The sequence below is a fragment of the Antrostomus carolinensis genome, unplaced genomic scaffold (genome assembly GCF_000700745.2).
Source record: "Antrostomus carolinensis isolate BGI_N321 unplaced genomic scaffold, ASM70074v2 scaffold13654, whole genome shotgun sequence".
NCBI lineage: Eukaryota > Metazoa > Chordata > Aves > Caprimulgiformes > Caprimulgidae > Antrostomus > Antrostomus carolinensis.
The window spans coordinates 1-17,764 of NW_010311475.1; the positions used below are offsets into that span (position 1 = coordinate 1).

General features: G+C 34.8%; 1 protein-coding gene across 1 annotated transcript; it reads right to left on the reverse strand.

The window, feature by feature from the left end:
• Window positions 1–8,121: 8,121 nt before the first annotated feature.
• On the reverse strand, window positions 8,122–17,462 carry LOC104524006 (sorting nexin-13-like; the record flags this gene model as incomplete). Its single annotated transcript, XM_010166751.2, has 7 exons — window positions 8,122–8,425; window positions 8,929–9,041; window positions 10,137–10,205; window positions 11,948–12,093; window positions 14,574–14,645; window positions 15,883–16,044; window positions 17,352–17,462. Coding segments are annotated over 7 exons (921 nt in total), but the record flags the coding sequence as incomplete, so codon positions are not given.
• Between the last annotated feature and the right edge of the window lie 302 nt (window positions 17,463–17,764).

Below are 17,764 nucleotides of genomic sequence, written 5' to 3' on the forward strand. Positions count from 1 at the left end.
ATATATAAAATATATAAAATTTTTATATGCCATATAAAAAACCCCAATGTTAGAAAAGGTGGTAATGGGTGTATATTTTTAAACTCCTTGTCTTACTTTTCCTTGGAAAAAAGAACATGGGATGTGCTAATTGGAAAAAAAATTAATCAGAGAATAATGGAGGTTTGCCTCTGGCAATCCCTAGTGGTGGTACTTCCTCCTTTTTGTCTTTTAACAAAAACACAAACATTTTCTAGCTAAGCTGACTGGCCCACAGAGATTTATCTATTTTTTTTTTCTGTGGTCAACAAAAGTAGTTTACAAAGACTATGCAATTTATTTGGAGAGTAATCCTCTCAAGATGTGGTAAAACCTATGAATAGTTTAGGGGAAAGAAAACAAGTATTTCTTATGAAATAGTATTTCTCTGATGTGAAATGCTTAATGGGAAATGTTTGTCTCAGAACCACATATGCACATATTATTGGAGATGCACAAAAAATTAATAGACCAGTAAAGAAACTGCAATTCACAATCTGAGAAGTTGAATTATTTACAGTCGTGTAAGTGGTGTGAAAGCTTACAGTGTTGGGTGGGAAGGAGGTTGGGGGGGGCGGTGTTTAAGATTCTAAAATAATTCTGAAGTTGAGGGGTATTTTTCTTCTGCTGTGCTTTCTTTGCAGTTTATACAGTTCTCTAAGTGCATGGAAACTGAGAGGATATTGTACTTCACATGCTGTTACTAAATGGGTACAAAGTTTTACTGTTCATCTTCTGAAGGAACTGGTTAATGGACCCATTATGAGAGCACATCTCTCTCAGTTCAGTAAACTATCACCTGACCCAGCATAAAATAAATCATCAGCACAATCGCTTCTTATGGATTCTTACTAATTCTAGTCCATAATACAAAGGAAAAAAAAAAAAAAGTGTTATGGTGGCCAAAACAGTGCACACATCATATACATTGATGAAAATAAGGTGAAAGATTTATTCCAACACGGATAGCTATGATTATAATTTTATTTAGATATAACCAAGTTGTGACTAATTTTATGTAGATATGAATTAGCAACCCAGTTTTCTTAACTATGGATTTAGATTATGATCTAGCATATAGGATATAACCCAATCTCATTTTCTCACACCAAGTGCAGTGATGGGTGTAACTATTGTCTTCTCTCTTTGCATAGAAGACATCACCAGAAGGGACAGAGAATGCCTGGGCAGAGCAAGGTGTGGCGATGAGAACTGTGTGCTCACTGATACTGCTGCAACTTTTGCTACTCAAGTTTGCAAGAGCTACTCTGGTTCTTCTGTCTCCTCTCAAACAGATGACTGTGCAGGGAGCAATATTCTAGGTCTGGACTAGAAGCTAAAATTAATGCTGGTATGATTTAGCCTGCTGAATTCAGCCATATTTCTATTTTATTTTCTCTCCAGAAGTATTCTGGTGAATCAGAAATGTGTCTGGCTAGTATTATCAAGAAATTACGCTGCTCCTTAAGTCAAGTGAACACATACACACAGTACAACTTTTTGTTGATAAATGTCCAAGATGATTCCACTTTTTAAAAAAATTAGAGTGGTCAAAAAATAAAATAAAGCAATCTCTCCTCCCCTGTATCTTCCAACTGCAGTAAACACCCTACAATTTACACAGGCTCTATTTGTATTACAACATCTCTTATTATCCAGTATTCTCAACTCAATATGCTATGTAGAATGCAGACAAGAAGACTTGGCCCATCCCAGAGACTTCAGATTACACAAATCCCAGTGAGACAAAGAATCAGTCAAACGAGTCCCATGTAAGACCTCACTTTGCTAACTGCCCGCATTGATTCCATCAAATTCTTCCCTTATCTTGATTACAAGAAACTCAATTATAAAGCAAATTGCTGAGAACATTTTTATAGATGGCTTCTACAAATTGTAGTGGATTACACATTAGAGACTAAACAGTCATCCCATATCCTTCTACCTAGCTAGCAAATCATGAATCATTTCAACTATTGCGCAATCAACAATGGCAGCATCAGCATAGAGACAAAAAATCCCAGACCAAAACCAAACTTTTCATACAAGTTTAAGGAGTCAGATTCTGGACAGTCACATCTCTTTACATACTACTTTAATCAGCGGGGTTTTTTGTTTGTTTGGTTTGGTTTTGTTTTCCTCTCTCTCCCATCCCAGTCAGAAACAAATGCTTTCCTGCCTGGTATCCCCTTGCACTCTAGTCCATACCAGCCAGTGTCAATGTTACGATCATCTGCTATGACTACTATGCAATTGATCTTAGTGTTTGAATCATAGTACAGCCTTTGCCACAATAAAACACTTACCAAACATTTAACTTGAGAAACCAAATGTAAGTAATTCTGTTTGTGTATTCTTATTTCATTAAATTACTAGTTTATTTGGAAAGAATACTAGCTAATATCTTCTATAGCATCATCCATGATTTTTACTCCTGCCCGCAATACTGTCAAGTCAAAAAAGTCCAACATCACCAACAGCTGTCTACTAAATATTACTATGCTTCTTAGGACTGAAGAAGACATACTCTCTGGAGACTATATTCTTGGTGATATCAGTACTATTGAAAAAAAAAAAAAAAAGAAAAAAGGACGGATTCTATAGCAAGTGAAATAGCACAAATGTCTATATGTGGAATCACCTGGAATTGCTCAGGAACTTCAGCAAGTTCTTTCCCTGGTGAGAGCCCACGTCTTGGTCCTGAAGAACCCTTGTTAATAAACTCCACACTTTTGCAGGCTGCATTTACCTCACTAGCAGAATGGTTAGGCTATAGCCCATTTAAAGACATTTAAAGCACAACTGTTAACTGGAAGCCTCAGCACTAATTAGGACCTACAGATAAGAAAAATTCCATAGTTTTCTTTTTATATACACCTTGGGCTCATGTTTCCTCTACATGACACTGCACAAAATCAGCAAAACTGGTGAATTCCCAACTGCATGACCTTCCGGTTTCACTTTGCACTGATACGCTTATCCAACAACAGAATACTGAATGAAGTTCCTGTCCCTTTTCTCCCCAAAATGTGTCTTGTGTTTTTACGTTAGGTATAAGCAGACCTTGTTTGTTTGCAAAAGTGATGTAGGGATTACTGGCAAGCCAGTGATTTAAAACAACACAGATAATAGAAAAGTTGAGCAGGGAAGATGCAAAATCAGTTTTTTGATCAGATTATGAAGAAATGTTTTGCATTAAGACCATGAAAAGAAAGAGGAAAACGTTGTCTTTGCCAATCCAATTCTAATGTCACCTTCAAACTGAAAAATAAGAAACCTGTAGCTCGCTAACATGAAGTGACTTGTACAAAGATATTTTTGTACCTACTCTAGTACTAGCTGGCTATTTTTAGAAAATGAACAAAAAAGTCTACTTCAAGTTCTGGCTATTCTGTGGATGGAATAACCAGGTAACCTGCACAACCACCTTCTACATTTTCTAAATGAACAAAAGTGTTCCCAGTTCTTACAATTTTATCAGAATCTCTTATCTAAAACTCCAGTAAGCTGGTAACTGACAATTCTGTAACTAGCTCTCAAATTAATTCAGAATTAGCAAGTTTTTGGACCTCAGGCTGAGAAAATTCAGAACACAAGAACTTGGACTACTTGAGACTAGATTTTAGAACTCCTATGGCAAGAAAGAGCAAGTCTGTTTTTGAAAGCTGCATTCCTCACTCCCAATAAGTAGCTCTTGATTGCCAACAAATTAAATGTAATCTAGTTCTAGTCGTAATTAATTTATATAAAATATCAAATGAGAATTCCAATTAGCCCTTTCTGAACCAGATATTAAATAATTTAACTGACCCAGACAGATTATTCCAACCCCAACATGCCATAGGAATGTAAAGAGACATGGCATGGGAAAAAGTTATTTGAGATACGTACATACATACAGAAGTATTCAAAGATATTGCTGTGTGCGCGCAGGGGAAACTGCAGTGGCACAGATGTTTCAAAATGTTTAATAAAAATAAAGCTTAATTTCTTTAGAAATACTTAAGAAAAATGAACTCATTGTTTTAATTACATACCTTTCTTTCAATACATAAACCATGAAATTTGTGATTAAATAAATCAATGCAGAGTGATGCTGATTACAGAAACTTTAGCAATACTCACATATTCACCAGACACCTAAACAAATATAAGCCAGGTGATGTGATAGACTGAAGAGTTAAATAAGCCACAGGCACATGTAACTCTCACTTAGCAAATGGCAGATATTTTTAATTTTTAAAAATGTTTATAACAGAATTTCTTGCCATGAAATTATCCTAGGAGAACAACTTCAACAAAAAAGAACTATCAATCAGCTAGTAAAATTCATGAGGTGTGTCTATACCCTGTAGCAAAAGTCTGTAAGTTAGCAAAAGCAGTAAATACTTTACCCTAGGGCCAAAGGACTAACATCTCCGTAGCTCAGGACATCTTTTTGATGAATGTGAAACAGCTGGAATAAATATATCAAGGGTAACAATTGTGCTCCCATGGTAGATCCAGCTGCTGCAAAAATAAACCCAGGGGAAAAGCCAAAGAGTGAAAAAAACCCCAACAATATAAAAAAACTTCCCACACCATACAATTCCACAGTTTCCACACATGTCCTTTTAAAATTCCAGACACTGCAAACAATGGTTGAAAATGAATGTAGAGATTCAGTTGTTAAAAGCAATACCAGTTTATAAACTGTTTAAAAATCAGGGAATAGCTGGGGTTTTTTTAAATAACACTTAACAGCAGTATTTTTTTCCTTAAGTGATTTTTTTTTTCCAGACTTGAGGAACATTCGTACGTGCTACTGAGAAAGTTGTTTGGTTTTTTTAAATAAACATTTAGAGACTCATAAATCATCCTGTTAATACTTTATTAGTGTAATTTTTTAGCTTTCTATCAGACAGAACATAAATGCAAACTCCAAAAAAAATTCAGAGTCCTCTGCCATTCAGTAGAAGTGACCATGGCAGCCTGTTTCATGTTCATTCTTTGTTACGGAAAACGAGAGGAGGGGTAAGGGAGGGAAAAAGCATCAATAGAACAATGAGGCACACAGCTGACACTTACTGTACAATGATATGCACAAGTAATTTCTAACAGCTATATTTATGAGATGTGCTCTTCAGATCTTCCCCTTGTAATATATGAGCTTTGCTCAGATGAGCAAGGATCATCGAGAACAAGGGAATTAACAAAGGAGTAACAAATAAGACTTTTAAAACAAGTCCTTAAATAAACTAACGCAACAACAGAATGCAAAATTGTTCAGCTGAAGGACGTTTATAACCTAGACTTCAAAACATTAAAAATTCATTTACTTTACAGTTCTTCAAATACACATGCATTAAATGAAAATATTGCACAAAATTAAAATTTAGATTGTGGAATTAATACATTTTTATTTTGGTACAATTCTGGTAGCACTTAAAATTTACTGTTTAGTTCTAGCAAACACCAGCAGCACAAGCTCAATGATGAACCAAATGAAAAATTCAATTGCTTATTTTCTCTTAAAAATAATTAAGGCTAAAACAAGTGCATTTGTTGACAATGGCACAATTTTCAGTGGCCAGTCACAGCACCCAAAGGCCAGAAGATACATCCAGACACTTAAGTGCTGTATATTAACATTCAGTTTTGGAAACTTCCTAGGCTAATGGGCTGCATGGGTTGACGGGGCAGGTATTTTAAATCGTCAACAGGAAAACCATTTAAATAAAGACACATACAAACTCTTTTAAACAAAAAGTATTCACTTCAGATTCTTCTTGCCAGTCAACAGGCACCAATGAATTGGAAGCCACATTCTGTAATTAAATACAGAAGACAAAACTTCAATACATATATACATATGCACACACATGTATATAAATGTGTGTATAGGTATATATATGACATAAGTTCATTAAGTAAAACGACTAATAAACATGGTGTATTATGTTCAGTTCACATTCCTAGAGATATTATTTTATTTTTGTACAGAAATGTACCAGATAATTTTTAAAAATCCCAAATTTGCACACGATCACTATCCTCTTGAAATTTTTAATGGTACCTATAGACAGATAAAAGGTTCCACAGATTTAACAAAACAGTATTTGAACTTCCCACTTTCATACTACATAACAAATTCAGTGATTTAAAAGACATAAATTAGATTTGGTAGGATCAATGATATATTTACTATATCGCCAAGAACAACTGCTGAACAATCTTTCACCAGGCAGATGTCAGGTGTGCTTGAGCACCCTGACATCAGGGGAAGATACAGGCATGTAAACAATAGGAGCTGGCTATGTTGATTACTTCACACAGAACTCAATAATTTTGTTAAATTCAACAGCACTTAATCATCACGCTTCTACAGAACCTGCAGAGAGGAAGGGGGAAGGGTTCTTACATATTTACCAACTTGTCTTCCTAGGCATTATAAAAGAAAGGGATCTCATTTACAGTATTTAGTTCTGCAATAAAGAAAAAAAACCAAGTGCACTTGAGCCCATGCATACTGTATGAGAATGTTAACAGTACAATATGATCACCATTAAGTAGTATGATAAAAGGCTACATTGCATTAATAGAGTCCATGAGAAAAAATGATCTATATAGAGGCTTCAGGCTCTTAAAGGACCTAGTTAAATTTACTATCTCCTCTTAGAACACTTTGATAAAAGGTCTATCATCTTCCCTCACATAGAAGGATCATTTGTTCCCAGTAAGACACAAATTACTATAAGGATCCTTGATCAATACCTGTATCTTACTCTGTGTTTAGCGTTCATAAAAAAAACGGACTCTATAGGATTACCTTCTATTCACCTGGACTGTGGTGCTCAAACTGCTGGGGACTACAAAAAAGAAAACACAAACTGAGATATGCTGTGGCCAAAGGATTATTCAAGTTGTTACTTTATTTTTAATTCGACATAAATTTTTCAATGAAACTAAACAGATGGATGTGGGGCCTTGATGTCAATTTTTATTAAAATTTTACACTATGCAAAAAATAAAAATATTTAAAAAAATATCGTAGTTTTATCTCCTTTTTATTTTTCATATATACAATGAGATACGCTCAGGAATTTCCAAGTGTTTGCATATGACTAATGAAATCCTTTACCTGTGAGGAACCAACTAATTCTAATATTTTTCCATAGGAGGTTTACGCACTGAAAGGTAAGGAATCTTTCAATTAAGTAGGACATAGTCTTTTACACCCAAAGAAAGTTTCAAATTTTAGTAGGGATTCGTGTGTAAACTGTGTCTTAGTGCAATTTCCTCATCTTCTAACATGATGCCCGTCTTCTTTGAAAGATGTACCCCCTTCCTTCTACAACTATCAACTTGACATATGTTCAAATACGCCAACTGAACATAAATGATGCCCCTTCTCCACTGAAGTTACATGCAAAATATATGCCAGGTGCTGTAAGAGCAGAATATGGCCCTTAAAGCTACAGAATAATCAGAATAAAGGGTTTCTTTCTACTGCACCTCTGCCTTTACTAAAACCCCCATTAGATCTAATGTTAGTTTATTCGTCAAAACATGAAAGGTGAAGTAAATGTGGCATAAAAGCCACATTACCTCAACGTTTCTTTTATAAGTGTACTTGTAGAATGGGGCTATAACTATTTCTCCCCTCTCCTATGAACTTGCTGTTCCAGAGACTGCTTTTTCTGTTAGCTCAGCCTTTACAGGAATGTTAAGAGAGCCCTACAGAGCCTGAACAGTCATAAAGTAGAACAATTCCACCTGATTCTCATACATTGCACTATCTCCCAGTGCCAAAATATCCTTTTCTTCCATTGTATCACATCGTTGTGCTTTACTTGAACAGTCTGGCACTTTTCACTGCTGGCAAAATCATCGACTCGGGAACGGAAGGAATCAGAATTCTTACATATATTGGGCCAGTATTCTTCTCAATGTTGCATGAAAACGCACCAAATCATTTAAGACACACAAACCCTTCTGGTAGTGGTTGAATTACAAGTGAAGATGAGAAGATCCACAGGTCTTACAGATGCATTAATAATCTAATACGTGACACTAGAAGACTGGTGCAGAAATAACAGCATGTGAGTTTGAAGCCCCAGAGAATCTGCCCAAGTAAATAGTCCTGGACAAACATACACCAGCTTAACAGGTTTGAAGTGTCACCTTTTCTGCAATGAAGGCGCTTGAGTAGAATGTAGTCTCTGCTTATACCTCTGCATCTGCTTTGACCGTGAATGCAGTTTGTTGAAGAGCTCATGGAACTTATTTTGTGGAAATAAGGTTTCTAGGAATCTCTCCAGAAACACATACACCATTCTCTTATTCAACTGAGTGTGCTGGAACATTTCAAAGACCCGAAGAATGCCTTTCCGTGTTGTCTCAGCGCCTATGATGTGCTTCAGTTCATCTACAAAAATGAATATTACACAGAAATTTAAGGTAAATTCTGCTTTTGTGTTAATAACAAACTTAAACAGAATATTGGGTCTTTCAAATTACATAGCTTGGAATTTGAAGTAACAGTACCTCTATTACACATAACATGACTAAACTAAAGGTCCTCTTACAGCAGAAAGGATTTCTGAAAATCACTTTTACACTATATATGTGGAACCATGTTATTTTACATTAAAACATGCTGTATTGGAATATAGGCATTTCATGCACTAAAGTTAAATCCTCTAGTGAAACTAAATACTGGGTTGGTTCTACGAGAATTAAGAGTTGCAAAGTCACTGTACTTGTGAAAATGTTCAGTGCTTTAATAATTAAAAACCTTTTTTTTGCTTAAATACAGTGCGTACATCAACATTTCTTTTCAAGATTTCAACAATCAACAAGAATACTGACATTAATTCCAGTAACAGTATATGGTAATAATTATTAGGCTTAAATCCCAGACTCACTTACCTGGCATTACCTCCAGTAATTTGGTCTTCCCTGCCACTCTTGTTCTCATTCTAATAGCTTTGTCCCTCCGTGGAACAGTCTCTGCTAAAATGCCATTGGGCCAAAAAGCATCTCTGTAACAAAAGCAAATCTGTCAAAATACATTAAAATTTTATCAAGTGAAAGGTTCTTTTTAACCCTCAAAGCTATCTCATAAAATAAATACAAGAAAGCAACCCTCAAAGCTATCTCATAAAATAAATACAAGAAAGTAATTTGCACACAACCTAACACACACTTCAAATATTAGAAAAGGGAAAAGGCAGAAAATAAATCAAAAGCAAGAAATACAACACATTCAACCTATTAATAGCTACCATATACTTTTTTTGTACAAGATTGAGATGAAAGAAAATATTACACATTAAAAACATTCAAATACCACATAGTTGCTACATAAAATATATTTAAGATTTGCTTTTATCAATCAGTCTCTATTGCACAGAGAGACTCTAGCTTCATTAGATCTCTGACAGTGTTTATCCTATCAACAAGCCAAAGTTGAGATGAAGTAGTTTCAGTGTAGCATAAAGCCCAAAACAAAAGACATGCCTCTGTCTAAAAAGGTATTTTGCCTCAGTGAATGACATATTCTTTTTCTGAGTAAGGAGAGCACATCTTTACTCAGTTTTATTAAAGAATAACAGAATATTTATAAAGTATGGCCCTTTGGCTAATATGTTAGCCTACGTTATCCTACTTTATCTAAGGGGGGTGGCACTTGCTCAACAATATGGCAGAAGGCATTAAGACTTTTAGGAAATGAAGAGCCTTTGACACTTACAAACTCAGACTTCAGCTCCATTGTACCTGCCCACATGCAAAATATATTAGGTAGGGGTTTTTTAGTAATAATTGCCTTTTAAGGCATAGCATGCACATGCCTTCATCAAGGTAAACAAGATGCTTCATCTAGTAATATAGTGAAATTCGTAAGTATACTCACACTCTAGCTTTTCTAGATTGGTTAACAAAGAACTTTTTAAGGAAGAAGAGAAAACAAAAAAATGTTCTTCACATGACAAATACTTTCTCACAACACACATAAGTAGTGTATGCTCCAACTGGAGTTCTGTACAGTAATAATTTCCTCACATAAAAAGAACAGATAGAGATTAGACATCAATTGGCAAGTACTTCACATTTAATGTCTATGATAAAAGACATACCTGAAGCGTTTCACTGCATCTGCTACTTGCTCAGGAGATGTCATCCAATCAACATGATCAACTATTTTTCTGAAATCAAAGCAACAAGTTTCTCATTTAATTTTTAAAACAGAAAACAAGTATAGCAATTTAAAGAGCACTTTAGGGCAAACAAAGTATAATTTCAGCTTTCTCCAACTCCATAAGTAGGTTCTATAAAAATGCAGACTAAGGCGGCAAACACTGATTCTCAAGATAAAAATCTAAGCTCACTGATCACTGCTAAAGTTAAAGCTTTTTTCTTTTTGAGTAAATGTACATTGACTAGACTGGCTGGAAAACTGATGTTGCATCTCCCATCAAGTGTTAGATAAATGTTCTGCTTGCTTCTCCTCCATGAAGAGGAGCACTCTTCAAGTTCTGCTTCTGTAAGCAAAGAACTTGCTTAAAATCTCAAATGACTATACACAGACACTTCATAATCTTTAACAGGAGATACAGGCTGATCATAAGCTTTGACGTTCGTTCATCAACACATACACACAGCTCAATATCCAAACCTAGTATGTTTACAGAAATTATATATGCATCTGTGTATCACCATAATCCTAGGATTATTTCCCTAAACATAATTTGAATTTACTTCTCTAAGAAACAGAAAACATCTGCAGAATGCCATTAAACTCAAGAATCTGCCAGGACAAGGCATGACTGAACCAGAGGAAGCTGTGAGTATGTGGAATAGCTCCAAATACTGAAGCAAAATACTTCTGCACACATCTTTGCAATAAGAAAGCAGCAGCCCGTGCCTCAACTCAGCTAGTTACACTACAGCCTGAAAACAGCAACAAGTATTCAGAGTTGTTCAACAGGGCAGCACGTTTTCGGAAGCACGGGTCTTAAGAGAACTGTCACCCGGCCACAAGGAATTATTTGAAAAAGACCCAGTGTTACTATTAATACATGGTTGCATCACTGCTGGTACCACAAGAACTGTCTATATGTTTAACAGTGATGTTGAAAACACCACAAATATACTTGTGAAGGGTAAAAATTAATGATACAGTGAGGAATGTCCTGAAAAAGTAATAGAAAACTACTTGTCACCTGCCAGATAAGTTTTTAATTCATAGCACTAATCCAAAGTGACAACTTAGTGTCAATCCTGTTTCTAAAATTTTTTTTGTTCTATATTTTTATTTACATTTCAGAAACAAATTATTAGAAGGGAAAGCCTGAAAACAGTAGATTTCTAGGAAGAAGGCAAGAAACATTACTTATTTAGCACTATTAGTTTGCTTTGTATTTGCATGGAAAAGGGTATATGCGAATTACAGAGAACATGGGGGGCAGAATGGTCTTTTCCTTTCCTCTTCCTCCATCTGTTAAAATGTGAGAGCAAAAACTTAACATAGCAACTCAGTACAGTTTATGTAATATGATAGTGTCAGCGTTTCATCTGTGTTATCATAGAGATGTAAACAGAAATAGCGCATAAAGTAATGAACAGTATTAACAACAAAGTACAGTGTCAAAACACAGGGCAAAAAGCACAGATACCATCAATATTGCGTTACATTCACAGACACGCGAACTCTGGTTGATATGTGGAAGCTCTTCTGGAAGTTCTCTGGCATGTAAGAGTTACTGGAATTTGTTTTTCAGAAATGTTTTGTGATTTTGTACCACATTTGTACTTGCTTTACTGATCATTTTCAAAGGGGAATAAATGCAGATCCAAACCACAACAATTCAGTAATACCAAAAGGGATTTATAGACACAATCTACATAGTCACACTCACACGATTGCTCTATGTAAGAAAAGCAGTACCTATTAATTGTGTCACCATATGTTGCTCTAATAAGTTGCTGAAGCAGATTTTTTATATTTCTTCTTAACCACTGATTTCTTTCCTTCAAATCAAAGACTTCATCCATAAGGAGGAGCATTACTCTCAGTGGAATATTGTCATCCACCTGATCAAGTGAGTGAAAGTACAATCAGTAATATTTTATTTCAGTTTAAGAAAGTTACAGTTTTAGTAGCTACTTAACAGGTCAAGTGATTCGGTATAAACAGAATAATGACAGAAACACTTTGCTCTGTATTTTACTGTAATACGAAATCTTCCCTAAATCTTCTATAACATCACTAATAGCAAAGAAAGATTGAAAAATAACTAGACTTAAATCCACTGAATTTTTAAACTAAGACAAAAAGAAACAGTTATTTCAAAGCTGAACAAAATTAATAAAAGTAAACATGTCCTAAAGAGAGAGCTTATCCCTGATCTCTTCCTTTCGTAGCTATGCTTTCAAGTGCCTAACGTGAGAAGTCTAGAAGGAGCTGTTCTTTGGCATCTTTTTCTTATGGATGCACTGCATCAAATTCAGAACCTCCTAGGAACAATAACACTTCACTGCAATGAACTGCCTTTTATTTAGATACTGTTCTAACCTGCATGGCTATTAAGCACTTTTATGCTTGCAGATTATTAAAAAAAGCATAATCATTTCATTATTTAATAAAAAATGTTACACAGATTGGCTTACAAAAAACAACTTTTATGGAAATCCTAAACCAGAGGATTCAGTAACTATGTAAAAGCTTTTAAAAGATGGATAGCATACACTTGCAGTAACTGTCAATGTTTTTTCAAATATTAAAATTTGAGGGAGAGTTTACTAAATTCTGCAGTATGAAAGTATTAGATTTTCATCTTAGTTGTTACTAATGTTCCTTTTTAGAAACAACAGCAGCTTCTCCTGGTCTGCTTACATGCCAAAATAGGAGCCTACATATTGCCAAACTGTTGCATAAAAACATAGCCTTTGAAGTTACAGTTGTATTGCACAAGAGACTACAAATATTTATCTCAAATACAACAAATTAATTAAATTTTTTAACTGGTACGTTATTTAAACTGGATATTTACTATCGAAACTTTATAGAATAACAAGTTAAAAAATAAAATCTTACTATATCCTCAGCAAAATTTGGTTAAAGACTGAATGGACATTCTCTGGGTTTTTTTAATGACGATTTTTACATTTTAAGCACAACATTCAGAATATTGTCTTGTATTTGAAATCTGATACAGCTCTACCTGAAGAGTAGTAGTTTGCACTATATTGTTAATCCTACACTGGACTGAAGTAGCAAGATCTCACAGCTATGACACTGGTGGACTACACGAGTACATCTTTATATACAACTATAATCCAAGACAGCGGATTCCTAATCCAGCTGAAGATTCTGTAGATCCATGCCTCACTTTTACAGTACTGCTTCTCCATGTAAAATTCCATTCAAACTGCCATATTTTTTGCCTTATTTAGTGACTGCAAGTTGTGAACAATGCATCTTAAAAGAGCAGTTGAGAGTTGAAAGGTTTTAAAACATTTGAGATCTGCCTTTCAGAAACACCTAGTAAATTAACTTAGAAGCTATCAAGAATTGTAGCTTCTGTTAATTTTACAGAAGATCAATGAAATATTTGCAGAGAAGCTGCTCATATAACTGAATGATATTATTTTGTTTTGCCTGTGTAAAACAGAAGCCTCTGGAGTACCAGAGATATATATTCATAGTTACAAACTTACAGATACTGTCTGATATATTGAAAAATAAAGGGGGAAAAAAATCCCAGAAGAACTCAAGGTTATGTTATTTGAGCAAAAAAACATCTACCAAGCCATCATAGCAGTTATGTGCAGGAAGACAAACTGGAATGCTTTGATGAGACCAAAAAAACCAAAATGTGAAGTGCAGAACAGGTGCAGATTTATGACCATAGCAAATTGCATATAATCCCTAGTAATCTTATGGCCTTTCTGTCCCACTTAGAGACAAAAGTTTTTTTTTCAAATTCTTTTCACACACATGATCAATGTTTCAATCAAAGCAAAAGCAAAATACCATAGCTTATTATAACATCAAGAGCTTAAACTTCACTTTCAAGTTTCTAATATTACTACTTTGTACATTTTAGGTATCCATATACTAAAAGTTTATTATTTAGGAAAACATTTGGAAGGTTTTTTTCCATAAACACATAGCAAACACTATTTCTAATCGATTAAACAAATGTCTCCTAAAAGGTCACATCAGAAATCAGAATACATAAAATGCCAACTGAAATTATGCCAACAGTCTGGTACCATACTATCTTTGAACAGACAGAAACTGGAGAGAGGAGGGGGGAAAAAAAATTCCAAACTCCCACCCACAAAACACAGAAGCAGTAGCATGTACAAGTTGTGCAAAACATTTTAGTACTAACAAAGATGTTAATTTTAGAAGGAAGCATAAGTTTCTTTTTTAAGAAGTTAAGAACTATTTGTAAGTGCCTAGTATAATATCAGGAAACAAAAAATATTTAGTTTAACATAAAATACATAACTCATTAATTTGGTCTGAGAGGAATCAGCTTTGAAAAGACAAATGTCAGACTCACATTGTCATCAATTGGTGCTGCAACACGGCAATGGTCAGGATCTGAATAAGTTTTCTGGATCAAAGGAGGCACCTACAACGAAAAAAGGTAATGTTTATTAAGGAAAAAATACTTTAGAATACCAGTAAGTCAGATCAATTTTCATTATTAATTTGGTTATGAAAATGAAAACCAAACATTTGGTCAAAAGTCAGTTGCATACCACCACAGATAAACATACAGTAGTCCTTTCATCTTCCAACAAATCAAGCCTGTAGCTGTTCTCCTATAGCTATCAAAGTTATCAACACCTTTAAGATTAATCCATATAAATTTTCTCAAGTGCCTAATGCTTCAACTGAAAAAAAACCCCAAGAAATTAATATCGGACTGATATTTCTTCTGGTATTTCCTCTTGACCTTAAGTCCTGCCTTGTCACAGACTTCTCAGTGAGTATAACTGCAGATACACTGTTAGTCACACACCAGAGAAGTTACAAGCAAGGAGAAAGTCCAGAGCCAGTCATTTTATCTCACAAGTAATCATGAAAAAAACAAAACAAAAACAAAACCAAAACACCCCCAACTCTCACCCACACCCCATCCAGATTTATTGTTCTTTTCATGGTTTAAAGATTAACCCGGTTGCTGTTCTACAGCCGCCTCATGTAACTGTTTTGGTAACACAAAATGGAACAATCCCTGATCACAGACTTTACAGCTACACTTAGAAAGAGAAGGGCAAAGGAAAATAAGATGGTCATGTCAGAAAGTTTACTACTTTCATAGGACTTCTAGATGGCATGCCATGCTACCATTCCCCACCTCTAAGGTATTACATTTTAGGAATATGAGAGATAAGAAAGGATGACAGGAAAGACAAAAAGGAAATTTAATTTAAAACAGAATTCAGCAAGGAATAAGCAGAAAAGAGGCTATCTCCTTATTCTAAATTTCAAAATAAATGTTTTTTTTTTCCCTAATGAAAGCAGCAGATGCAGCAAACTAGCTTTATGAGAATAGCTGGTAAGAAAAATATAAAAACCGGTGACGCATTCTTCTCAAGTGCCTGCACTGAATTAAGTGAAGCAGGATCACTGTAACAGTCCGTAGGCAGCATCTTAAAATGTATTCCTTAATAGCAAAGAGAACTCATTGTTTGTAGTATAATGACCGCTGAACCTTAAAACAATGGTCTAGGTATAAAACAGATTGCTCTCCTGTCTAATTACTTGACTCTTCATTACAGTATACAACATCAGTTTAAGTGAGCCAATAGCTAACTCCTATTAACTTACTAGTATGTATTAACTACCAAATATTTTCTTACCTTGAAAAATGATTGCTTTATGTCTTGTCCCAATCTCTCTGACATTTTACCCATGTTGTCTGACATTTTAGTCATTCCCTCTGCCAGGCTGTCAGGGAGAGACTTGACTGCATTTGATACATTTCTCATAGAGTTACGCAGTGGGTTAACAAATGTGTCCATCTGAAGGGGAAGATGTTTAACCAGAATTGCATAATCCATGAGGACACCAGTATGTTAATACACTATGAGAAGTACCACACTGTTCCAGAGAACAATAATCTGAAGAACTCAAACTTAACTATATTACAGAATGCAGAATAAAGTTTAGCTTCACTTTCATTTATATTTCTCATTCCTTACAGTTCTACTGTATCTCTTTACATCTTTCAACAGACCCTTTTCCCAAGTCATTTCTATTTACCATCCCTCAGCTTTTCTTAGCTTGAATTTTATTTTCCTTTTCTTCTCCCTTCAATGCCATTTCTCCCTTCTAAGCTTCCTACTTCCAGATGTTTCACTTCTGCTTTAAACTCTTCATCTTTGAAACATGTCTCTTTTAAACATCACTGGAGTAATACACTTTAATAGCATGGCAAGTATAATTAAAAACATAAAGTAGTTCCATAGAAACTGTTACAATTTTCTTTTGGTATATACTCTAAATTCAGTCCAGAGGCACAAATACTAATGTGATGCCCTCAAAAAGTTAAGTTTATGAAGAACCTGAAAAGGTTCATAAGCTGGAAATCAAATCTTAGTCAATCATTACATAAACCCTGAAGAATATTTAACTGTTTCACTGTTAAATATTTAAGGATTATAGGTAGAACAACAACTTTAAGTGACGACACCGTTGCAGATGCTTGTTGTATCAAAATCACCAGAAATTTAGGAATAGCTGAATCTGCAAAGCAGATGCCCACACAAACTAGACAACTGAACAAAGAATCACTTGTCTGACAGAGTTCTGGTGTCTTAACAAAAAGGACACACAACTCAGAGCTCCAAATTTGACCAATGACTCTGAATGGTTACAACGGCTAGATATATAACAGCTGGTTTTGAAGGGAAATGCATTTCATCTTTTGGGCTGAAGAGTAGAAAGTATGGTAACAGCAGCAAATACAGAGTAAAGAACTGAAAAAAGAAATTAGAAGGAATGAGACGACAAAAAAAATCACAGATGTCTGACAAAGTAACTTGCAATGCACACACTTTTAAACTAGTCTTGCTGCAATACACTGTTTGATGTGAAAATCTTATTTTTTTGTTATACAAATAAACTTACCTGTTGTAAAAACTGTAAATTTTTGGTTTCATATGTGCTCAGATACTTTGCCACTCACAAAACATTCAAGCAACTGACTTGCAAGTTGTTTTGAAAGTGCTACTTCACTGTTTTAATATCAGCTCAACATGTCTGTTTAATGCAATCATCACACTAAAAAATGCTCTAAAGTTCTCTTGACAGTGCAAAACGTTCTTACCTTCCGTGCAAAATCCCCCTTCCCTTTGCTGTAGGCTTTATTCTCCAGGAAGTCATACACATAATGGGCTAAAGCTGGAGAAGCTTTCATCATTTCAGGATTTAACAAGAGCTGAGTAAAATAATTTTTTAAAGGTGCTTTTTAATAAATAATGAAAAGGGTCATACCATTCAGTTAGCAAAAGTTTACCATGCACAAAGACACCACATCTTGCAATGTAATTTCTCATCCATTCTCTAGATTTTATTCCAACATTACACTATTCTCAAGGTGGAAGCAATGTGCTTCTGGGTAATTCCCATAATTTTAACTAGTATGTTAATTATATAATTACAGCATCTCACAGAAAAACACACACCTTTATGACCACTCAAACTGCTTCTAAAACTAAAAAAACCCCAACCCTCCCTCCC